This window comes from Gossypium arboreum, chromosome 13 (assembly GCF_025698485.1).
Source record: "Gossypium arboreum isolate Shixiya-1 chromosome 13, ASM2569848v2, whole genome shotgun sequence".
Classification (NCBI taxonomy): domain Eukaryota; kingdom Viridiplantae; phylum Streptophyta; class Magnoliopsida; order Malvales; family Malvaceae; genus Gossypium; species Gossypium arboreum.
Genome location: NC_069082.1, coordinates 49,529,259 through 49,555,892, shown reverse-complemented (window position 1 = coordinate 49,555,892; position 26,634 = coordinate 49,529,259). Strand labels below are relative to the sequence as shown.

The following is a 26,634-nucleotide window of genomic DNA, read 5'->3' as shown; positions in this document are numbered from 1 at the left end:
GATTTGCCCTATCTATTCAACATCAAGATGGACAAGTACTTGTTTTGAGCTCTGGCTCAATTCTAGAACCCTGCCTACAGTTGTTTTACTTTAGGAAATGTGGACTCCGTACCTACAATGGAAGAGTATACATCCCTACTTCGTTGCCTCAGGATTCAAGTTGACAAGGCCTATTCTAGAGCCACCAATGTTCCGACTTTTGTGAAGAAATTAATGAATATCACAAGAACAAGTGAACAGTGGGTTGCGGCTCGGATCAAGCAGAAAGGAGAAAGAAAATGAATACACTGGAAAAGTTTGTGAGACTTAATTTTGGCGCACCCAGATGTGAAGAAGAGGCTTGATGTTTTTGCTTTAAGCATCTACGAGCTGATTGCTTTCCCTAAGGTGCTAAGGCATGTAGATGAGGTAGCTTTTGATTTGTTCGACTGACTGGATAAGATGATCACGCTAGTTCCCTTAATTTTAGCCGAAACATTCAGGTCCTTGAATGCATGCCATAGATTAGTGAGGGAAGATTCATTGGATGTGCGCAATTATTGTTAGCTTGGTTCTACAGCCATTTCTGGAAAGTAGGCAAGGTTTCTTACCGGGTTTTCTCTGAAAGCGACTCTCCTTTAAAAGAGATAGCGGCTACACTGAGATAGGATGACATTTCAGAGGAAAGATGGATAACAATCCTCCAAAATCTCCAAGAAGAGGATGTCGAGTGGAGAGCCCCTTGGATGGTCCTCGATGAGATTTTGTACCGGTGTGGAGATTTTGACTGGGTCTCCCTACTTGGGATTTGGGGAGCCATCGGATATGCTCCTTTGCTCGTGTTGAGGCAGTACAGATCGAGATAGTTCATACCAGTAACCCATGGGCTAGCTCAATGCAAGTTTTTGTATAAAGGGGATAACTATAAGAAGAAGGTACGGGAAATGTCCAAGGCTAGGAATCAGACTCGTCAGATGAAAAGATTGGTTGTAGGACTGATGACGATCCCTGAGTATAATGGGTGGTGGGGTAAAAGAATCAACGACAACATCCCCAGGCCAAGTCAAAAAGGTGCGTGATCGATGGAAGAATACCTGCAAGTGGTCCCATCCGAGCTAGAGATCATAAAGCAGGATTTTAAGAAAAGGAACTTGGATCTAGGAAAGAAGATCAAGCAATTGGAGGAGGAAAAAATGCATTTGAGATTAGATGCTGATGTTCAGAAACTAGAAGCTGAGAAACTGAGGAAAGGAAAGAATAAGGCAAAAGAAGATTCAAATAGCTTGAAAATGGATTATAAGAAGTTGCACTTATCGATGAGGACTGCCGGATTGGGGAAAACATCAGAGCAGTGGCGACAAGAGATCCAAGAGGAGAAGGCTAAGGCCGATAAATGGGAGAGAAAATTCCAAGATACTCAGGTTCTGAAAGAGGCCCTAGAAAAGAGTTTGTCAGACAGCCAAAGTGAAAGAGCTGAATTAAAGGCTAGAATAACAGAACTAGAAAGGCTGCTACATCAACATCGAAGTCGCAACTCTGCAATAGAGCTGAAAAGGAAGGTAGAAGAACTCAAGACCGCATTACAAAGCTTCGAACTCCGGGTTGAACTTCTTGAAGCAAATGAAAAGCATTGGAAAGAGTAGCTCCACCATTCTCAGGATAAAGTTAGAAACAGAGATTACATAATGGGTGAAGCTGTAGCTCAGATATGAGAGGTGGCCGACCATTTACAAACTTTAGCAGTTCAGGCTGATGTACTAAGCGTGAAATATGAATTAGAATCAGACAGGGGCCAAGTGCTAGCTTGGTTGCTTATGAAAGTTCAAAACTTTGAGGACCAGGGCTAAGCCATATATGTAATCCGTTTTATATAAAGAACTTTGTTTTCTAGTAAAGTTATTCTCAATGGAATTGAATCAGAGTCGATGCCTTTTTCTACATTCATCTCATGCATTTGCATTTCATCGCATCATATGCATTAAATGTCACAAAGGACCCTAATTGGTTAAAAACTATTTCAGTTAATCTGGAAACTGCCAAAAATCCGCCAACTAATCATCGTGCCAAGAAAAAAGTTATGGATCAAAGATTGGAAAGGCTAGAACAGCTCCAAAAAGAAATGCAAGAGCAACTACAAACACAAATGCAAGAACAATTGGCTAAAATCCAGCAAGATATGAGGGATCAGATGCTAGAATCCCAGAGAAACATGATGAACCAATTAACACAACTGCTGACTGGCGGGCTAGAAAAGGGAAAGAATCCTGTGATCAATGCTGGAGATGATAATGAAGATTCTCTTTACCCCTCAGATTTTACCCCGACATATGTTTAGACCCAACCCGAGGTATACCCGTGAAGGCCATCTATTACAATCAAGCCCCAACAGTTTCAGGCCAGTGTTTTAGCACCGATGAATTACCAAGCCAGCTCAGGCTCTAATCCGGGGACCCAATTAATCCCATTGTCCCCGATCTCAATGATGTGGTAGAAACAGAAAAGGCAAGGGTAGAGCTCCCAAAACAACTGAAAAACTGGTGTAGATGGTTAGAAGAAAAATTTAAAGAAATGAAAAATGCTGACTATCATGGTGGAATCGATGCTAAGGATTTGAGCTTGGTTCCGGACCTAGTGCTCCCCCGTAAGTTTAAAACTCTGAAGTTTGAGAAGTATACTGAAACTAGTTGTCCCGAAGCCACATCACCATGTTTTGCAGACAAATGGCAAAATATGTCAATAATGACCAACTATTGATTCATTGTTTCCAAGAAAGTCTGGTTAGGGTAGCATCCAAATGGTACAACCAATTGAGCCGTGCCAAGATCAATTCATAGAAGGATCTAGCACAAGCTTTCATGAAGCAGTATAGTTACGTGACAGATGTGACCCCTGATAGAATTTGTAACGCCCTCACACCTGAGACCGTCGCCAGAGCCGAGCTTGAGGTGTTACTAAACTTAATTCATTATTTTAACAGCTCAAACAATTTATTTTTAAAATTTCCAGACAAGTTGGCCAACTGCATCACAGTCGCTTAAAAATTCATATCTCGAGTTCCGAAACTCAAAATTAAGATCTGTAAATTTTCCCTCAAACTAGACTCATATATCTATTTACTAATTTTTTTCTAGAATTTTTGGTCGAGCCAATTAGTACAGTTTATTAGTTAAAGTCTCCCCTGTTTCAGGGTTTGACTACTCTGACCCCTATGTATTACGAATGAAATGTATTATTTTCTTTCTTATTTTCCTTCGGCTATAAAAGCCATGAAATCTTCAATATATTTTTTACACACACGAATATTAATAAAAAAAATAGCAAATTTCAAAGGTGATTTTTTTCTTTTTCTCTTCGTTTCTTTTTATTTTTTGCTTGTGAAAGAAATAATAAACAAAAAAAACGAAAAGGGAGTCGAAATCTTACCTAACTTCTCGAATACCATGGGTGGCCGAGTTTTGTTGTTTCTGATGAAAAACGACGCCTTTAGGCTTGGGAAGCCGAAAAAGCAAAAAAATGGCTTTTCGATTTTTCGGCCACCGTGGATGGCGGCACGTTGCTGGTGACCGGCGGCCGCCACAGTGGTTCGGTGACCAGAACGATGGCTGGAGAGGAGAGGGGCTTCAAAGAATTTGAGAGAGGTTTTTAGTTTTTTTTGTGAAACTGGAAAGAATGGAAATTAAAAAAAAAATCTTGACTTATATAGGCCCCCCAAAACGACGTTGTTTTGGGACTGGCCTCAAATGCCCAAAACGGCGTCGTTTACCCCTTCGACCCGATTGCCTAACCTGCTCCAAGCTAGGATCCGCATGTTTTTAATAGAAGGGCTATTTGCACTTTTAGCCCTTCCGCTTTTTTATTGTTTTGCAATCAAAATTTTTATTTTTAATTTTTACCCCATGGTTTATTTCGATTGAATTTTGGTCCACCTTGAAGCTGTGCATTTTGGAGAAGGGAAAATGGCCCTTTTAGTCCCTCCTTGTCATTCGCACGTTCAACTTGTCCTTTTCTTTTTTATTTGTTTCAAATTTGCCCCAAAATTTCTATTTTAAATTCAAATTAGTCCTTTTTATTATTTTGGCTATTTTATCATTAAATTAATTAATTTTAATATTATTATTACTATTATTATATCATTAAATTGATAACTAGTATAATTTTTTTTGTTTATTTACCTTTTTAAATAAATCTTACTTATTTTCATCATTATTCCTTTTATTGCGATTTTGTTATTTATCTATTTATTTGTATATATATCTTTTATATACTTTCAAAATTTATATTATTATATTTTAATTATTATTATTATTATTATTACCTTTTTATTTTATTTTATTTAATGTTTTTGTTCTCTTATTTATTTGCTTATTTTCAATTTTTCTTTTTATTTAAAATTTTATTAGTTTTAATTTATTTACTCTTTGTTTCTTATTAGCTTGATTATTTATTTATTTATTTATCTTAATGATTATTTTTGCTCTTATTTATTGTTATTTATATTATCGCATTTATTTATGTTATGCATACTAGCACCATGATTCGTTCTTAAACTACAAATTTGTGTTACACCTGATATACGAGATTTTGTTTTTATTTAAATAAGCAATGCTCCGTATTTGGAAATTAAAAAAAATTTGTTCCCTAACTTACGGGGTTTTGAATTTCTCGATAAATCGAAATAAACAAGCCTTTTTATGTGAATTTTAAAAATTCTCGAGAATTAAAAAAATCGTTTTCTAACTTACGGAATGTGATTTCTTTTTTAAAACTGAGATAATCAAATATCTTTCAAATTAAATAAATTTTTCAGCGTTTATTCATGTTTCGGGATTTAAGACATTGTGTCTTAACTTACGGGATGTAGTTCTCTTTCTAGATTAACGTGAAATACGCCCTTTTCTCAGAAATTTTTACGAGGGATCATATTTCTAAATCTCTTCAAATTTTCAATTTTCGATACTAAGACACTAATTAATCAACTAGGTACCAATTTTAGGCGTTATGAGGATGCTAATCCTTCCTCGTGTGTAACCGACTCCCAAACTCGTTCTTTCTGAATTTCGTAGACCAAAATATTTATTTTAATAAATCAAATCTCTTATTAAAATGATAGAATTACGAGGTGACCCGATCACACCTCATCAAAAAAGATTGGTGGCGACTCCCGTTTTTTTGTTTTCATTTTCAAAATCAAAGTCGACCCCGTTTTCCAAAAAAATGGTTTCGACATTGGGCATCGAAGAAAATGACTCTAGGAAAATAGAGATATAGATGTGACTGACTGGTCCTAAGTAGAATAAATCTTGAATCCGTTTATGGATCTATTTGTTTGTGACCTTCATAGTGTGGCATACCCAAATTCTGAGTGGATGGTGAACTATATATGTGTAACTCATACACTTTGATTTACGTAAAAGCTTGAGTTCGAATAGATAAGGAATCGAAATCGGGTGTGTTAGGTGTACGACTTCTACATTATATAGAGTTGTTCAAAATAGTAGAAATCATAGCAAGAAACATGGGTAAATAATATCCTATCATAGGTACATGGTTGATGAAAAGTAAACGTGGCCACAAGTCATTCATCTTTGTGATAGATGATTTGATCACTATTTGATAGTGATTGACTTTTCGTGAAGGAAGATGTAATGGTTATCATGAGATAAAATAAGATCATATTGGGAGAACGAATATTATCACGAAGAGATCAAGGATATAGTATGAGGGTAACACAATTATGACAAGGTCATTGGACGAGCACCAAAAAGTACTTTTCTTAATGTTATGTCACTAGGGTGAGATCAATCACGATACTTGTAACATCCCTCACCCGTACCTAATGTCGGGACAGGGTTCAAGGCGTTACTGGGCTTACACATTCACAAACACACTAAATTGGGTCACCTAATTTCACCCCAAATTAAAACTTCTCAAACACATGCATATCGTCCCTTATACAGGCCTTCGAGACCTAAAACATACATCGGGGCGGTTCTGTACAAAACCGAGAACATTCGATAAACTTTGGGAAACTTGTTAAATTTCTTTGAGTCACACGTCCATGTGGTTGCACACGCCCGTGTGGCTTGGGACACAGGCATTCCCTCAACCCGTGTAACTCTCTATTTATGACGTCAGCATACATTTAGGGGCACACGGCCAAGGCACATGCCCGTGTGCCTAGCCCGTGCTCGACACTGACTTAAAATTTTAGGTGCAGGGGACGCATGACCATACCACACGCCCTTGGAGGCAATCCGTGTGTCACACACAGCCTAGACACATGCCCGTGTGTCTACCCGTATAAACCTTGTTAGGCTGTTTTCTAAGCCTTTGGTCACCCTCTATCAACCAATCACACTTAATGAGCTAAATCCCTTATAGCGACAAACACCCTTAATGAGCTCGAATTTGAAATACTAGTCCAGGCTAAATTCAAACCCTAATCGGATTACCCGTCTAGGCTAAATCCAAAATGCACACATATTCTTCGGGAGGCTCGATCACTCAAGGAACACCCGTCTGAGCTAGATCCTTTTTATATTTGAGATCAATGGATTACCCGTCCAGGCTAAATCCTTTCTGCAACACATGCAAGATCTCAAGTCATGTAAGCCATGGTTTATCCATTAGATTCCCTTTTCAACCTCAACCGGGATATTTATCGATATGTCATTATTAAGGATGTATTTCATAGATTTTCATGTCATCATCAAATGCAATTACCATACATTCATAAATCATGCAATTAATCATACTATGAGTTTACTTTAAGTTATCCAAACTTACCTGGTATTCGTCTCGGAATCGTGTTTCGGTTATTCCAAAACCTTTTGTTTTCCTCGATCAACCTCCGAAATTTGTTCCTCGGGGTATATAACAATAAAATTAAATTATTAACACCTCACAATATAACTTTTCAAGTCTAAATTTCACCCCCGGTTCAAATGACCGTTTTGTCCCTAACCTTTCATATTTTTACGTTTTAGTCTCTAGGCTTGTATAATGAAATGCATGCTATTTCTACCTTACCCAAGCGTAGCTGGACACTTTTCCCTCTTATGTCAGCCCACATATTTCCATTATTTCACATTTCTACCTCATACTTTACACCTTTTGCAAAAAGGTCCTTTTATGGGTTTTTCATGAAAATCACCTAGGAAAAGATATTTAACACACATCCAACTTTCATATTCCTCTATAAAACATCAAAATACAAGTAACTCATGCATGGGTAAATTTCTAAACATGAACCCTAGCATGAAATATGGGTAGAAATAAAGAGAGTAAGCTACCGGGATTTCAAAAATTTGAAGAACATTAAAAACAGGGCTTGGGAGCACTTACTATTAAGCTTGAAAAGCTTGAAAACCCTAGCTATAGAGAACCCCAAATTTTCGGCAGCAACATGAAAGAAATGAGTTGATTTTTGACTTATTTTTCCCATTTTATTTCATTAAAATGCCAAATGACCAAAATGCCCTTAAGCCGCCCTTTCTTTAAAATTTCATCCATACAAGCCCATTTTTGTCCAAAAACTTAGAAATTGGGTAAATTACTCTCTAAAGACCTCTAATTAATAGTCTAAAGCAATTTCATACAAATTGCTTCTAGAATCCAAGTTTTGCAATTTATTCAATTTAGTCCTTAATTTCCAATTGGACACTTTACTCAAAGAATTTCTTAATGAAACTTTAACACATGCATATTCTTAGATTTTAGACCTCATAATAATCATAAAATAAATAATTTAATGTCAAATTTTTTGTCCCAAAACCACTATTCCGACTAGGCTCTATCTCAGGATGTTACATTTCTCCCCTCTTAGGGACTTTCGTCCTCAAAAGTCTTACCAGTAAACAGATTTGGATATTGGCTTCTCATGGTTTCTTTCGACTCCCATGTAGCCTCTTCAACACCATGTCGGTGCCATAAAACCTTTGCCAAAGCCACGTCTTTATTTCCCAACTGTTTAATCTCACAAGCCAAAATCTTGATCGGTTCCTCACCATAAGTCATGTCCGGTCGAATTTCAATCTCAGTCGTGAAATCATATGAGAGGGATCTAATCGATATCGTCTTAACATAGATACATGGAACACGTCGTGAATATTTTCCAATTTGGGTGGCAATGCCAAACGATAGGCTAATGGTCCTACTCTTTCGATGATCTCATACGGTCCAATAAATCGCGGACTTAGTTTGTCTTTCCGACCAAATCTCAACACCTTTTTTCCACGATATACTTTCAAGAATACTCTATCTCCAACTTGGAACTCGATTACTTTTCTTTTCAGATTAGCATATGACTTTTGTCTATCCGATGCCGCTTTTAAACAATCTCGTATCACTTTAACTTTTTCTTCAGTTTCCTTAAACAGATCAACTCCGTGAATCTGACTTTCCTTGAGTTCTGTCTAGTACAACGGAGTTCGGCACTTTCTGTCATGCAAGGCCTCATAAGGTGCCATCTTTAAACGTTTTTGAAAACTGTTGTTGTAGACAAATTCTACAAATGGAAAGTATTTTTCCCAGCTACCCGAAAATTCGAGGATGCAACATCGCAACATATCCTAAAGAATCTTAATCATCCGCTCAGACTGACCATTGGTTTAAGGGTGAAAAGCCGTACTAAAACTCAATTTTGTACCCAAAGCTTCTTGTAACTTCTTCCAGAACCTCAAAGTGAACCTCGGATCTCTATCTGAAATAATCGACAGCGGTACCCTATGTAATCTTACAATTTCAGATATATACAAGTCGGCCAATCTATCAAGAGAGTAGTCTATTCTTACTGGAATGAAATGAGCCAACTTCGTCAACTTATCCACCACAATCCATATAGCATCTTTCTTTTTTGGGGTTAATGGCAATCCTACCACAAAATCCATAGTAACGTGTCCCACTTCCATTCGGGGACCATCACAGGCTGTAACAACCCTGAAGGTACTTGATGTTCAGCTTTGACTTACTGACATATCAGGCATTTCGATCCAAATTCGGAGATGTCTCTTTTCATACCGTTCCACCAGTACATTTTCTTCAAATCATTGTACATCTTGGTACTTCTCGGATGAATAGACAAATGACTATCATGTGCTTCTTGAAAAATTTTTCGAATAAGCTCATCATCTTTGGGTACACAAACCCTATCACTGAACATCAAACATCTATTAGGACCGATCCAAGGATCTGATTTAATGTCTGACTCACATTGAATTCTTTTAGATTGTAAGCTGCGATCATTAGTTTGAGCATCATAAATTTCCTGCAAAAATGTCGGCTTAGCTTTTAGCTCTGCCAAAACTGAACCACCATCAAGCAACGCCAATCGAGCGTCCATGACTCTTAGTGCAAACAAGGATTTTCTGCTTAACGCATCGGCGACCATATTCATCTTTCTCGGGTGATAGTCAATGATCAGCTCATAATCTTTAATTAATTCTAACCATCTCCGCTGTCTCAGATTCAATTCTTTTTGAGTCATCAAATACTTCAAACTCTTGTGGTCAGTAAATATGCGACAAGTCTCACCATATCAATAATGCCTCCAAATTTTCAAGGCAAAAACAATGGCGACAAGCTCTAGATCATGCGTCGGATAGTTCTTCTCGTGTGGCTTCAACTTCCGTGAAACATAGGCTATCACCTTGCCATCTTGCATAAGTAAAAAACCCAATCCATTTAAGGATACATCACTGTAGACCACAAACTCTTTTCTCGGCTCAGGTAATACTAAAGCAGGAGCTTCAGTCAGTAATGTCTTTAACCTCTCGAAACTCTGCTGACACTTTTCTGTCCATTTAAGCTTAACATCTTTCTGTAGCAACCTTGTCATTAGAGTCGCTATCATGGAGAATCCTTTTACAAATCTTCGATAGTAACCGGATAAACCTAAAAAGCTTCTAACCTCGGTTACATTTTTTGGCAGTTTCCATTCAACAATGGCAGAGATCTTACTTGGATAAACTCGGATGCCTTCACCTAAAACAATATGACCCAAAAACCCAACTTCTTGGAGCCAAAACTCACTTTTGTTAAACTTAGCATACAGTTGTTTTTCCCGTAAGGTTTGCAACACAGTTCTCAGATGTTTCACATGCTCTGTGTCATCTTTGGAATAAATCAAAATGTCGTCAATGAAAACAACGACAAACTTACCCAGATATGGCTAAAAGATTCTATTCATTAGTGGCCATACCTCATTCTAAAAGTTGTCTTAAGCACGTCCGATTCCTTAACTTGCAACTGATAGTAGTCGGACCTCAAGTCTATCTTAGAGAACACAGTGGCTCTTCTCAACTGGTCGAACAAGTCATCGATCCTTGGGAAAGGATACTTATTCTTGATAGTTACCTTGTTCAACTACCGATAATCTATACATAGCCTCAATGAACCGTCTTTCTTCTTTACAAACAATACGGGAGCACCACAAGGTGAAAAGCTCGACCTCGCAAAACCTTTATCCGTCAACTCTTACAACTGTGCTTTTAACTTGTTCAGCTCGGCCAGCGCCATCCTGTACGGCGCAATAGAAATGGGAGCTGTTCCTGGCACCAATTCAATACCGAACTCTATCTCTCTTTTAGGAGGTAATAATTCACATACTATTGGCACAGACTCAATCTTCAACTCCGATTCTTTAGTGTTCAATACAAAAGCAAGGTAGGCTTCATACCCTTTTCTCATATATCTCTGAGCAACCATCACTGTGATTACAACTGCCAGCGTACCCAATTCTCTTGAATCAACCCGTAAAATCTCTTCATCTGGGCATTTCAATTCAATATAATTGCTACCACAGTTGAAAACTACATCATGTAGGGTTAACCGATCCATACCAAGTATTACATCAAACTCATCAAATGGTAACAACATAAGGTTAGCCGGAAAGCATTGACCGTGAATCGTCAAAGGACAATTCTTACAGACTTTATCAATCAAGACTAATTTGCCTAATGGGTTCGACACTCTAATAATAAATTCCATAGGTTCAATGGGTATGTTCATACTAGATACCAATCTCATACAAATGTATGAATGCGTCGACCCAGGATCAATTAAGGCAACAACACATGTATTAAAAAAAGAAAAGTACCCGTAATAACGTCAAGAGCAGAGGCTTCCTCTCGAGCACGTATTGCATAAGTTCTTACCGGGGCTCAAGCCTCTGATTTTATAGCATCTTTACTCGCATCTCGACTGCCACTAGCAGTTCCAGGATATTAAGGAGGCCTACCTCGTGTAATGGGAGCACTCGACTTCAGGGCTACTTTCACTTCTTTTGCATTCCGGTCTGGGTAGTCCTTGAGGAAGTGGTCAAGAGAACTACATCTGAAACGTGCACCGCTCTTCATTCGGCACTCTCTAGAGTGCAATTTGTTGCAGCTCTTGCACTTCGGCTTTTGGTCATCTACACTCCCCACACAAGTCACCATTAGGGAGGAAGACTTCTAATTACACCATTTAGAGCCTCTCGCTCTACCCGAATACCCTACCGATGAAGTAGAGCATTCATGTTGACTCATTGATTTCTATATGGAAAACAAGAGCGTTTTATCGCTGGACCTCTTGCCCGAAACTCAAGCTTCTCTCTTTGCTTACTTTCTTTCATTGTTGAGCTCCTCAGCTTTCTTGGCCTAATCAGCTAATGCGGCGAACCCCGTATTTTGAGAATCCCAATCAACAACTTGATTTCCTCATTCAGATCTTCCTCGAAGTGTTTACACATTTTCGACTCGGTTTGAACCCATTCAGTTGCATACTGACTTAGCCTTACAAACTCCCTTTCGTATTCTACTACAGTCTTATTTCCTTGTTTGAGTTTCAGGAACTCCTTTCGTTTCAAGTCTAAGAACCTTTGACTGATGTATTTCTTCTTAAAATCTGCTTGGAAAAATTCTCAAGTGATGTTTTCCTTTGGCGTCACAGAAGATACAATCCTCCACCAATGGTATGCAGTATCCTTCAGGAGAGACACGTCACACTTTAAGCACTCCTCAGGTGTGCACGATAATTCATCTAACACCCGAGTAGTATTCTCGAGCCAGAACTCAGCTTTTTCAACATCATTGTCAATATTCGCTCTAAATTCCTTAGCCTCATACTTTCTAAGCTTATCTACATGATACTTGTAACACCCCTCACCCATACCCAATGCCGGGACAGGGTTCGAGGCGTTACTGGGCTTACACATTCACAAACACACTAAATCGGGTCACCTAATTTCACCCAAAATTAAAACTTTTCAAACACATGCATATCATCCCTTATATAGGCCTTTGAGACCTAAAACATACATCGGGGCGGTTCTGTACAAAACCGAGAACATTCGATAAACTTTGGGAAACTTGTTAAATTTCTTTGAGTCACACGTCCATGTGGTTGCACACGCCCGTGTGGCTTGGGACACAGGCATTCCCTCAACCCGTGTAACTCTCTATTTATGACGTCAGCATACATTTAGGGGCACACGGCCAAGGCACATGCCCGTGTGCCTAGCCCGTGCTCGACACTGACTTAAAATTTTAGGTGCAGGGGACGCATGACCATACCACACGCCCTTGGGGGCAATCCGTGTGTCACACACAGCCTAGACACATGCCCGTGTGTCTACCCGTATAGACCTTGTTAGGCTATTTTCTAAGCCTTTGGTCACCCTCTATCAACCAATCACACTTATAGGTTACCTTAATACATAATAAGGCCAGATTATATACTTACATACATCCTTGGTAAACCGCATTGCATATAAACCGCATATCATCGGTTTTATACATGCTAGGTTATTTCCTTTGTACTAAGGATTTTCCATGCCTCATTAACACCTTTAAGATTGGCTCATTATTGTAACTCATTTCCAATAATGGGCAAGCCACTCCATGTAAACATAAACATGCATCGATTTGTAGGTCTGTAACACCCCGAACCCGAGACCATCGCCGGTGTCGGACACGAGGGGTTAGCAAGCCAAGTTCACTTGTTTTGCCCATCCATTGGACATTTCCAGTCAGGCTGGAAAAACTGCATCACTGTCGCCTTAAAAATCATATCTCGAGTTTCAAAACTCGGAAACTGGTTTCGTAAATTTTCCCTGAATTTAGACTCATATATCCATCCATGGATTTATTTCTAGAATTTTTGGTCGGGCCAATTGGTACAGTTTATTAGTTAAAGTCACCCATGTTACAGGGATTGACTGCTCTGACCTTCGCGCGGTATAACTTGAATATCTCTCTGTACAGGGCTTTAATGCTGGTGCCGTTTGTTTCTAATGAAACTAGACTCAAAATGGAATCTGTAAATATAAGGTATGTCTCCTAATTCTTTCTGGATAATTTATAGTAAATTTTTAAAGTTGCGACAGGGAACCCAGAAACCATTCTGGCCCTGTCTTACAATAGCTTTAATATCTCTTAACATGTAACTCCTATGACCATTTCGTTTCTTCCATATGAAAATAGACTCATCAATGTTCATTTACATAGCTGATTCACTATTTAATACCATTCCTACAAATTTTGGTGATTTTTCACATTCACGTTACTGCAGCTGGCAGCATCTGTTTTTAAGGTAGGTCTTACCTATTTTGTAGTCTCCATGAACCAACTAGTCTTGCCTTACATAGGTCCACATATGATCATTTTAACCATGCCAATGGCTGATCATGTGACCAACATTCCCATTTCCAATTCATAGTCACATCATGACACCATATATATGTAACACCCCATACCCGATACCGTTGCCGGAGTCGAACACGAGGTGTTAACGGACTTAATTCATTAATTAAACAGCTCATACAATTCATTTTAAAATTTCCAGACAAGCTGGCTAACTGCATCACAGTCGCTTTAAAAATCATATCTCGAGTTACGAAACTCGAAATCCAATTCCGTAAATTTTTCCTGAAACTAGACTCATATATACATCTACTAATTTTTTTCTAGAATTTTTGGTTGGGCCAATTAGTACAGTTTATTAGTTAAAGTCTCCCCTGTTTCAGGGTTCAACTACTCTGACCTCTGTGTATTACGAATCAGATATCTCCTTGTACAGAGCTTCAATGACTATGCCGTTTGTCTCTAATAAAACTAGACTCAATAAGGAATCTTTACATATAAAGAATGACTTCTAATTATCTTTGTAAAATTTATGGTGAATTTCCAAATTCAGAATAGGGGATCCAGAAATCGCTCTGGCCCTGTTTCACAAAAATTTAAACATCTCATAAAATATAGCTCATATACCTGTTTCGCTTATTCCATATGAAAATAGACTCATCAAACTTCGATTCCATAACTTATTCATTATTTAATTCCATTTCTACTATTTTTAGTGATTTTTTAAACTCACGTCACTGCTGCTGTCTAAATCTATTTTATGGTAAATTTTACCTATTTCATGGTTTCCATGGATTAGCTAGCAATTTGACATACATAATACCAAATATGATCATGATTAGCCATTCCAATGGCTAATCATTACCAAGCATTTCTATTTCCATACCACTCAATAACCATATCATAAGACCATATATACAAAATGATTATAATGCTATACATGCCATACTCAAAATATACAAGCCATTATGCCAAGATGGTATACGGATAGTGTGGCGTGCCTCCGACCGTTTCCGATTTCGAGCTGGCTTGTCAACACTACAAGGAATGAAAAGGAGGAGTAAGCATAAATGCTTAGTAAGCTCACATGCAAATAGCAAGTAACATAACCATATAAGCAAACATAAAACATCATTTGCATAATCATCACCAAGACATTCATATCACCTTTTCATTTATCATCTTACCATATTGTTGTTATATCGAGTTTTCAACCCGAGGGTTAAGTACATACCTGTTCAAAGTATCCATTTCACAACACTTACCAATACGTCCCTTTCATCTTGAGTATTCCTCCATTTGAGTAGAACTTTACCGTTGAACACATCGAATATAATTCGGATACATGGATAACTTGCACATAAGTGCCACATATGTAGCCAAGCTACCATGTAACCCGCCCATAAGTGAACTCGGACTCAACTCAACGAGCTCGGGCGTTCGCATCCATAAGTGAACTCGGACTCAACTCAACGAGTTCGGATGCCTAGTTACATCTCACGAACTCGGACTCAACTCAACGAGTTGGACGCTCGCATCCATAAGTGAACTCGGACTCAACTCAACGAGTTCGGATGCCCAAATATCCCAGTGACATGTCACTTGTATCCTAATCCATTCCTGAGGTTCAACGGGACCTTTTTCCCAATCATGTGTCTCAACCATCTTCTACGGAATGCCGATCTGATACTCGGTAGTATTTCACATTTTCCAAGTATATCACATAATTTGACATATTATCAAACAATTATCACAAGTATAATATTTCATAATAATTATCATATCATTTAAAAAACATTAAAACATTTAAAATAATAACTATGTTACCAACATTTACATATGAACTTACCTCGTATGCGAAAATGGCTATTTTACCATTTCGTCCACAACTTGGTATTTTCCCATTTTAGCCCAATTTCAGTTTTCCTTGCTCTATCATTTAAAATATAGTCTAATTAGGACTCACATTATTCAAATTGACCCAAAATCATATTTTGGAAAAATTACAATTTGCCCCTAAACTTTTGCATATTTACACTTTTGCCCCAAAGCTCGTAAATTAAAATTCAGCCTATTTTCTTATGTTTTATGACATGCTGATCATTTTTCCTTCTATGGCAACATCAAATTCTCACTCTAACATGTACTTATGACTATTAGGTATTTTTACCGATTAAGCCCTTTGCTCGTTTTCACTTAAAACCGAGTAGCACAAGTTGTCTAACATAATTTAAAACCTCATATTCTATCATAAAACACCAAAATACACAAATTTCACCTATGGGTATTTTTCCAAATATAAACCCTAGGTTAAATTATTGCTAGCATAAGCTAAATCGAGCTAGGGACTCCAAAAACGTAAAAATCATTAAAAGCGAGGCTAGAACGGACTTACAATCGAGCTTGGAAGCTTGAAAACCCTAGCCATGGTTTCTCCTTGCTATATTCGGCCATGGGGTTGAAGATGAGCAAAATTGGCTTTTAATTTTGTATTTTAATTCATTTTACCCTAAATGACCAAAATGCCCTTACTACTAAACTTTCCAAAATTCCATCCATGTCCAATTTTTGTCCATAGACTTAGAAATTGGTAAAATTACTCTTTAAGGACCTCTAATTAATAATCTAATTCAATTTTATGCAAAATACTTCTAGAACACAAGTTTTGCAATTTATTCAATTTAGTCCCAAATTTCAAATTAAGCACTTTATGCATAAAATTTCTTCACGAAATTTTCACACAATCATGCAATCATATCATAGACCTTAAAATAATCATAAAATAATTATTTCTATCTCGGATTTTGTGGTCACGAAACCACTATTCCGACTAGGCCCAAAATCGGGATATTACAACTCCCCCCTTGAGGATTTTCGTCCCGAAAATCTTACCGAAAAAGTGGTCTTCACTTTTAATCTCATATTTGGTGCGAAGAACTTGCACTTAGACTGTACCTCCAATACATCTCTTCAATTTCTCATATGATCTAAAAGCTTACAGTCTCAACTCTCAACTGTTCTTAAATTTTCAACCCTTCTCAATTTCCCATGATATCATGACATAAAACCCAGATCTCAACTTGATTTAATGGAGACCGGAATTCCAAGAAATCCAACAATCAAAGAGACCTGAAATTCCATGAATCTGATGAGTAGGAATTCATTCAATACAGATGTGATTTATAGATCTCGCCAAACATTTAACAATAGGATACATCCCATTTTTCTCTTTCCGCCATAGAAATAATTCTGATATGGCCTCAAGAATAATCCTTCTCATTTCCATCCCAATATCAACATTGACAAGGATAATTTTGATAGATCCCAATGCTCGGCTTTAACCCCTTTAACAACTCCGATTTTATGTAACATCGGATGCTCTAAACTATCACATTACCTCACTGTCTTGAAACACATCACAATTCATACAACAATACATTCTTGAAAGTCGAAGTCTTTGCTCAATGTAGACTAGTCTAGTTTAGGCGCTTGGTTACCAATATTCTCATCTATCCGAACTCTTTCAACATGTAATAAACTTTTCAGCTTTCACAAGATGGAAACCTTATCATTCGTAGTGACTTAAACTAATATTCAACTCTTTCTAATAAATATACACTTCTCGTTCAAACTATTTACTCTTTGATCCGTACAAAATGAAATTCTATTATCAAACTTGGGAAAATAATCCGACATAATTGTCACATGAAATCTTTCAAATAAATAATTTACCATACCGACTAAAACTCGCGCTTTTATCACCTATGCCTTTCTTGATGTCAAATCCTACACGAAATTAGAAAAATCCCAATACTAAAATCACCACATTACCAAGATCAAATTAGAAGTATAGTCATATTTGACATGATTATCACGAGCGAAGAACCCACTTGAACATGAGTCGAATTGACAAATTATGGAACAAAGATAACAAGAAAACCGAATAAAGAAATCCAAGATAGAGAAACCCGAATAAAGAAATCCGAATAAAGAGATCCGGGATAAAGAAACCCAAGATACGATACTATGCGGGAGAATCGAAAACCAAATTCATAGAGGAAATACGAGAATACCCCGATAATTCTTCAAAGAAAGAAAGTCCAAAAGAAAACATCATTTAATCCCATGAAATCAAATATAACAAGATCAATATATCTTCCCATACATATATATCGATGAGGCATCAAGTAGAAGAAGCAGAATCATAATATCATATGAATTCTCTCATCAATTCTTATCGAACGAAATGAAATAGAATACCCGATAAAATAGAGCAATATAAATTATAAACCAGTCAGACTACCAATGCTTTCATCCAACACGAATTAGAAGACATTCCCATATAACAAGAATTTCTTGGAAGATCAATAGCCATAGAAATATTTAGAACGGGTGAACACATAGAACATCTCAAAAGAGATCGCTAAATCTGTCCAGGTCATAATGTCACAATCAGATAATTCACATTTGAAATATCATTTCCCCAACTAGTTCTGCCGTCACAAATTTTATATTAAACCATTCACTAAAAAGGCCAATTCTGAATAAATTTGATTTACACTTTTCTCGACCTTGCACTTGAGTAATTCGATTTACCAAAGAGAATTCCTTCTCTAATCGAGACGATTGCATAATTCCAATAATTTTATATCAATCCGATACTTTTCGCTCGACTTTACTTATCAGCTCATTTTCAATCTCGGATCATACTTATAATTATTCTATCTTTGAACTCTTTGGGTTCTCAACCGAAAACTTATTCAATACAAATCTCATGAAATTCCATTATAAGTACCACTTTGGTAAGGGGAGGGTTGTAGGACCTCGACTCGACTTTCTTATACATACACATATGACACAACTTCCATCATCATAGTAACATCATCAAAATCATGTCATTCATTCATGTTGGCTTACACCAATTTTCCTATTGTCCCATTTAGACAATATACTTATGCATACATTCTATGTTTTCTAGATAGCTTTACTTATCCATTCATTTAATTAAATTAATTCATGCTCATGACATTATATAAGGCCAAACAAACATAAATATTTGCATCACAATCACAACTTTCATTTCGTGCATCATCATGTACATATCATTACAATCATACAATTCAGTCCAACAATTTAACATAGATAAGTTCATTTCATTATAATCCTTTATCTCATAAAAAATTGTATATCATTAACATTCATCAACATTCAACGTCCAATCAAGACAAGGACATTTTCATTCAGTATTATGATATTATGACCTTTATTCATACCTCTACTACTTTTTATTTATTCCGTTCATCTTATCAAGTAAGCTACATACACTACATCGAATGAGCATTAAGCAAATATAGATATTTATCACAACATGAACTTTCATCTCACATATTATCACATATGTATCATAAACTTTTATTCGTACTTTTTGAACCGAGACTTATCATAATCATAATTTTACTCAAATATCTTCACATAACATTGAACATGGTCGGCACATTTCGGTTGGAGAGTACCTGTCTAAATAAGGCGGTACTTATACGCGTCGGAAGACATCACACTATCACGCATCGTTGGCACGTATAGCTAAACTTTTACACATGCTAGGTTAGTCCGAGAACTGACTAAACCTGCTCGATACCACTAAATGTAACACCCCATACCCGATACCTGTTGTTGCGAGTCGAACACGAGGTGTTAACGGACTTAATTCATTAATTAAACAGCTCATACAATTCATTTTAAAATTTCCAGACAAGCTGGCTAACTGCATCACAGTCGCTTTAAAAATCATATCTCGAGTTACGAAACTCGAAATCCAATTCCGTAAATTTTCCTGAAACTAGACTCATATATATATCTACTAATTTTTTCTAGAATTTTGGTTGGGCCAATTAGTACAGTTTATTAGTTAAAGTCTCCCTGTTTCAGGGTTCAACTACTCTGACCTCTGTGTATTACGAATCAGATATCTCCTTGTACAGAGCTTCAATGACTATGCCGTTTGTCTCTAATAAAACTAGACTCAATAAGGAATCTTTACATATAAAGAATGACTTCTAATTATCTTTGTAAAATTTATGGTGAATTTCCAAATTCAGAACAGGGGATCCAGAAATCGCTCTGGCCCTGTTTCACAAAAATTTAAACATCTCATAAAATATAGCTCATATACCTGTTTCGCTTATTCCATATGAAAATAGACTCATCAAACTTCGATTCCATAACTTATTCATTATTTAATTCCATTTCTACTATTTTTAGTGATTTTTTAAACTCACGTCACTGCTGCTGTCTAAATCTATTTTATGGTAAATTTTACCTATTTCATGGTTTCCATGGATTAGCTAGCAATTTGACATACATAATACCAAATATGATCATGATTAGCCATTCCAATGGCTAATCATTACCAAGCATTTCTATTTCCATACCACTCAATAACCATATCATAAGACCATATATACAAAATGATTATAATGCTATACATGCCATACTCAAAATATACAAGCCATTATGCCAAGATGGTATACGGATAGTGTGGCGTGCCTCCGACCGCTTCCGATTTCGAGCTGGCTTGTCAACACTACAAGGAATGAAAAGGAGGAGTAAGCATAAATGCTTAGTAAGCTCACATGCAAATAGCAAGTAACATAACCATATAAGCAAACATAAAACATCATTTGCATAATCATCACCAAGACATTCATATCACCTTTTCATTTATCATCTTACCATATTGTTGTTATATCGAGTTTTCAACCCGAGGGTTAAGTACATACCTGTTCAAAGTATCCATTTCACAACACTTACCAATACGTCCCTTTCATCTTGAGTATTCCTCCATTTGAGTAGAACTTTACCCGTTGAACACATCGAATATAATTCGGATACATGGATAACTTGCACATAAGTGCCACATATGTAGCCAAGCTACCATGTAACCCGCCCATAAGTGAACTCCGGACTCAACTCAACGAGCTCGGGCGTTCAGATCCATAAGTGAACTCGGACTCAACTCAACGAGTTCGGATGCCTAGTTACATCTCACGAACTCGGACTCAACTCAACGAGTTCGGACGCTCGCATCCATAAGTGAACTCGGACTCAACTCAACGAGTTCGGATGCCCAAATATCCCAGTGACATGTCACTTGTATCCTAATCCATTCCCGAGGTTCAACGGACCTTTTCCCAATCATGTGTCTCAACCATCTTCTATGGAATGCCGATAATGATACTCGGTAGTATTTCACATTTTCCAAGTATATCACATAATTTGACATATTATCAAACAATTATCACAAGTATAATATTTCATAATAATTATCATATCATTTAAAAAACATTAAAACATTTAAAATAATAACTATGTTACCAACATTTACATATGAACTTACCTCGTATGCTAAAATGGCTATTTTACCATTTCGTCCACAACTTGGTATTTTCCCATTTTAGCCCTAATTTCAGTTTTCCTTGCTCTATCATTTAAAATATAGTCTAATTAGGACTCACATTATTCAAATTGACCCAAAATCATATTTTGGAAAAATTACAATTTTGCCCCTAAACTTTTGCATATTTACACTTTTGCCCCAAAGCTCGTAAATTAAAATTCAGCCTATTTTCTTATGTTTTATGACATGCTGATCATTTTTCCTTCTATGGCAACATCAAATTCTCACTCTAACATGTACTTATGACTATTAGGTATTTTTACCGATTAAGCCCTTTGCTCGTTTTCACTTAAAACCGAGTAGCACAAGTTGTCTAACATAATTTAAAACCTCATATTCTATCATAAAACACCAAAATACACAAATTTCACCTATGGGTATTTTTCCAAATATAAACCCTAGGTTAAATTATTGCTAGCATAAGCTAAATCGAGCTACGGACTCCAAAAACGTAAAATCATTAAAAACGAGGCTAGAACGGACTTACAATCGAGCTTGGAAGCTTGAAAACCCTAGCCATGGTTTCTCCTTGCTATATTCGGCCATGGGGTTGAAGATGAGCAAAATTGGCTTTTAATTTTGTATTTTAATTCATTTTACCCTAAATGACCAAAATGCCCTTACTACTAAACTTTCCAAAATTCCATCCATGTCCAATTTTGTCCATAGACTTAGAAATTGGTAAAATTACTCTTTAAGGACCTCTAATTAATAATCTAATTCAATTTTATGCAAAATACTTCTAGAACACAAGTTTTGCAATTTATTCAATTTAGTCCCAAATTTCAAATTAAGCACTTTATGCATAAAATTTCTTCACGAAATTTTCACACAATCATGCAATCATATCATAGACCTTAAAATAATCATAAAATAATTATTTCTATCTCGGATTTTGTGGTCACGAAACCACTATTCCGACTAGGCCCAAAATCGGGATATTACAACTCTCCCCTTCGAGGATTTTCGCCCAGAAAATCTTACCGTAAAAGTGGTCTTCACTTTTAATCTCATATTTGGTGTCAAGAACTTGCACTTAGACTGTACCTCCAATACATCTCTTCAATTTCTCATATGATCTAAAAGCTTACAGTCTCAACTCTCAACTGTTCTTAAATTTTCAACCCTTCTCAATTTCCCATGATATCATGACATAAAACCCAGATCTCAACTTGATTTAATGGAGACCGAATTCCAAGAAATCCAACAATCAAAGAGACCGAAATTCCATGAATCGATGAGTAGGAATTCATTCAATACTGAGATGTGATTTATAGATCTCGCCAAACATTTAACAATAGGATACATCCCATTTTCTCTTTCCGCCATAGAAATAATTCGATATGGCCTCAAGAATAATCCTTCTCATTTCCATCCCAATATCAACATTGACAAGGATAATTTTGATAGATCCCAATGCTCGGCTTTAACCCTTTAACAACTCCGATTTTATGTAACATCGGATGCTCTAAACTATCACATTACCTCACTGTCTTGAAACACATCACAATTCATACAACAATACATTACTGAAAGTCAGGAAGTCTTTGCTCAATGTAGACTAGTCTAGTTTAGACGCTTCGGTTACCAATATTCTCATCTATCCGAACTCTTTCAACATGTAATAAACTTTTCAGCTTTCACAAGATGGAAACCTTATCATTCGTAGTGACTTAAACTAATATTCAACTCTTTCTAATAAATATACACTTCTCGTTCAAACTATTTACTCTTTGATCCTACAAAATGAAATTCTATTATCAAACTTGGGAAAAATAATCCTGACATAATTCATCATTTAATGGCATGTATAGCTAGACCCCAAACACCTCACGGTAGTCCTAGAATCGACTAAACCGTGGCTCTGATACCAATAAAATTGTAACACCCGAACCCGAGACCATCGCCGTGTCGGACACGGGGTTAGCAAGCCAAGTTCACTTGTTTTGCCCATCCATTGGACATTTCAGTCAGGCTGGAAAAACTGCGTCACTGTCGCCTTAAAAATCATATCTCTAGTTTCAAAACTCGGAAACTGGTTTCGTAAATTTTCCCTGAATTTAGACTCATATATCCATCCATGGATTTATTTCTAGAATTTTTGGTCGGGCCAATTGGTACAGTTTATTAGTTAAAGTCACCCATGTTACAGGGATTGACTGCTCTGACCTTCGCGCGGTATAACTTGAATATCTCTCTGTACAGGGCTTTAATGCTGGTGCCGTTTGTTTCTAATGAAACTAGACTCAAAATGGAATCTGTAAATATAAGGTATGTCTCCTAATTCTTTCTGGATAATTTATAGTAAATTTTTAAAGTTGCGACAGGGAACCCAGAAACCATTCTGGCCCTGTCTTACAATAGCTTTAATATCTCTTAACATGTAACTCCTATGACCATTTCGTTTCTTCCATATGAAAATAGACTCATCAATGTTCATTTACATAGCTGATTCACTATTTAATACCATTCCTACAAATTTTGGTGATTTTTCACATTCACGTTACTGCAGCTGGCAGCATCTGTTTTAAGGTAGGTCTTACCTATTTTGTAGTCTCCATGAACCAACTAGTCTTGCCTTACATAGGTCCACATATGATCATTTTAACCATGCCAATGGCTGATCATGTGACCAACATTCCCATTTCCAATTCATAGTCACATCATGACACCATATATATATATACAAACCGCAAATAGTTTAAGTTGATACTTCACTATTACGAGCCATTTTCGCATGGCCGTACACATATACATCATAACATATTTAAACCAACAAGGGTAGTCCTATACATGCCATTTCAAGTTCAACCAAGAATTTATACCAAAATGGGGGCTTGATAGTGTGGATGACTTGACTTCAACGATCCCGAATCCGATTGCTATCGAGCGAAATCTAGAAAACCGAGAGCCAAAGCAATGGAGTAAGCATTTTATGCTTAGTAAGTCTCAAGGAATATAATCAACTCTAATTACAGCAATACATTCACATAGTTAAATGCATCATTTCATTAATGCACATTCACATAATCATACTTACTTCACCATCCCAACTCTTATGTTCATACACAAATAACGGCTTCATTAAGGCCGATAACTCGTTCCATCATAGGAGCGGATATTCACACGCTCTTACTCCTAGCGCGCATAAGCACACACCGCACTTACCTTGTCATTGGGAAATTTCACAAGTGCATTAGCTGAAATTTTCCAGCAAGCTTATAATTTTCAAATCACATACCTTCGAGTTTAACCGGATGTCGCTACTCGATCAATCGCCTTGGGACATAGCCGGTTATGGTAACCCGCACCAAGGCCTACGGGACTTAACCCGGATATCACGATTTGCACAAATGCCTTGGTCTTAGCCGGATAGAATGACTTCGCACGAATGCCTTGGTCTTAGCCCGGATGTAGCCACTAGCACAATTGCCTTCGGTCTTAACCGGTTATAATTTCCAGCATAATTGTCTTCGGGCTTAGCCGGATATCATTCAATTTCTCATGCACACATACATCAATAATCATTGGACATACATATTTATTTTCGTTACTAAGGCTCAAACACAATTATAATCACTAACATAATCGCCTTGGGACTTAGCCGGGTATCATTGAATACTCATACACACATAAATCAATAATCAATACATCCATATTTCATTCCACATAATTCAAGTAAGGTCACTTCTTGAGGACTTACCTCGGATGTTGTCGAACGGCTTTTACGGCTATTCGATTACTTTTTCCTTCCCTTGTCCAATTGTGGCCCTCTTAGCTCTTGAGCTAATTCAAACAAATTCAATTTATCAAAACCTCATTGTGCTAGCTTATGGCGAATATGACAAGGAATTTAAATGGTCATATGGCCACCCTTTAGCTTGAATACACAATGGTCATGCATATTTTATACTACATCAAGCAATTCAATACAATTTATTCGAGCATCAAGGAAAAGCTAAGGCCTTCAATAGGCTACCCAAGGCCGAATATACTTGTCCATGTTGAGGCCAATTATGCACTTAATACCACACAAAAACAGCATGCATTTTACTAGTTAATGCTTTGCATATTGTAGCTCAAAACTTACAATATAGCATCAAGCACTCATATGTGTGCTAGGCAGAATGTGCTTACAATTTCACAATTATTCTTCAACATCTTCTTCTTTAAACAAACTTATTCATCACTTCCTTCATAACCAAAACATCATGTGCAAACATATATATACATATATGAGCATGGCGAATTTCAAGGTGTCCATAGCCATCCAAAACACAAATTTTAACTAACATGCAAGAAGCATGAACCATGCTCATGAATGCATCATGGCGAATATGACAATCATGCTCCTTTTCAACTTCAATCATGATAAAACAAAAGAAAGCTCAAAATCTTACTCAAGAGTAGACAATCCATCATTGCATGCATCATCATCAAGCTTCACACTTAGCATGCAATGGCTTTATCACCATAACAACTTTGGCCAAATACCATTTCCATGGCTTAACAAAGATTTGAGCCATGGCTAACATGCACATCAAGTTAGCAACCAAAACATGCATGAAACTCCTAACACAACCTCATACATACCTTAATCTTGATGCAAACTTAGCCAAATCTCCTTCTAGATCTCTTCCAAACCAAGCATGAAGCAAAAATCCTCCTTCTTCCTTAGTTTTGGCTCAAAGAAAGGATGAACAAAATTTTTTCTTTCCTTCTCTACAACTCACGGCAATGGGGGATTACCACACTCACACACATTTTTTTTCATTTTTTATCACCCATACACCTTTGTTTATTATTTCACCCTAATGCACCAACAAAACATGTTTCATGACATGTTTAGCCCATCCTCCTTGTCATGGCCGCCACCACCTATAAAGGGGAATTTGACATGCAAGTCCATTATTTTGCATGCATGCTTTAATTAGTCATCACACATTTCCTATCATACTTTCAAAGTTCATTACTAAGTCCTTTCTTGTGGAATTCACCCTTATAACACTAAATCAATCATCATAAAATGTCATACATGAGCACACACATGTTATAGGCATCAAAATAAATTTTTAATTATTTTTATGCCTCGGTTTTGTGGTCCCGAGACCACCTTCCGACTAGGGTCAATTTTGGGCTGTCACAAGGTCATAGCCTACTTCAAAATAAGCCAATTTCCATGGCCAAATACAAGAAGATATGTAAATTTTTACAAGCTTTCATATGGGAAATCCAAATGACACATATCACAAAATGAACCAAAGCCCTATACATGCCATTGAACAAAATAAGAGTATCTATATACCAAAGCTGGACTAATTGATAGTGTGTTGATTCTCCAACTGTCTTCCAATCTTTACGAGTCCTCGAGCTCTGTAAGTCTTGGAAAAGAGAGGGGTAAGCATTTACATGCTTAGTAAGCTCGAATAACTAGAAAGTAAACTTACCAAGTAATAGCATACAACCATATTTAGCAAATATACCTACAAGAATGAAATGGTTTCCCTATCACATGCACTCAATCAACAAGTTAGTCACAATAATAATACACCACGTAATTTGTCTTAGATAAGCTCATCA

At 36.9% G+C, this 26,634-nt stretch overlaps 1 protein-coding gene across 1 annotated transcript; it reads left to right on the top strand.

The window, feature by feature from the left end:
- The first annotated feature begins 1,061 nt into the window (after nt 1-1,061).
- LOC108459219 (uncharacterized) lies at nt 1,062-2,314 on the top strand. The gene is made up of 2 exons (XM_017758570.1): nt 1,062-1,618; nt 1,900-2,314. The coding sequence occupies exons 1-2, from the start codon at nt 1,062-1,064 to the stop codon at nt 2,312-2,314; spliced, it is 972 nt and encodes a 323-aa protein (XP_017614059.1).
- The last annotated feature ends 24,320 nt before the right edge of the window (nt 2,315-26,634 follow it).

Bases quoted from the DNA above. Each gene is read 5' to 3' on its own strand.
- LOC108459219 (XM_017758570.1), top strand. From the start codon at position 1,062: ATGGAAGAATACCTGCAAGTGGTCCCATCCGAGCTAGAGATCATAAAG. The intron at 1,619-1,899 runs GTAGCTCCACCA...GAATTGAATCAG, and splicing joins AATGAAAAGCATTGGAAAGA to AGTCGATGCCTTTTTCTACA.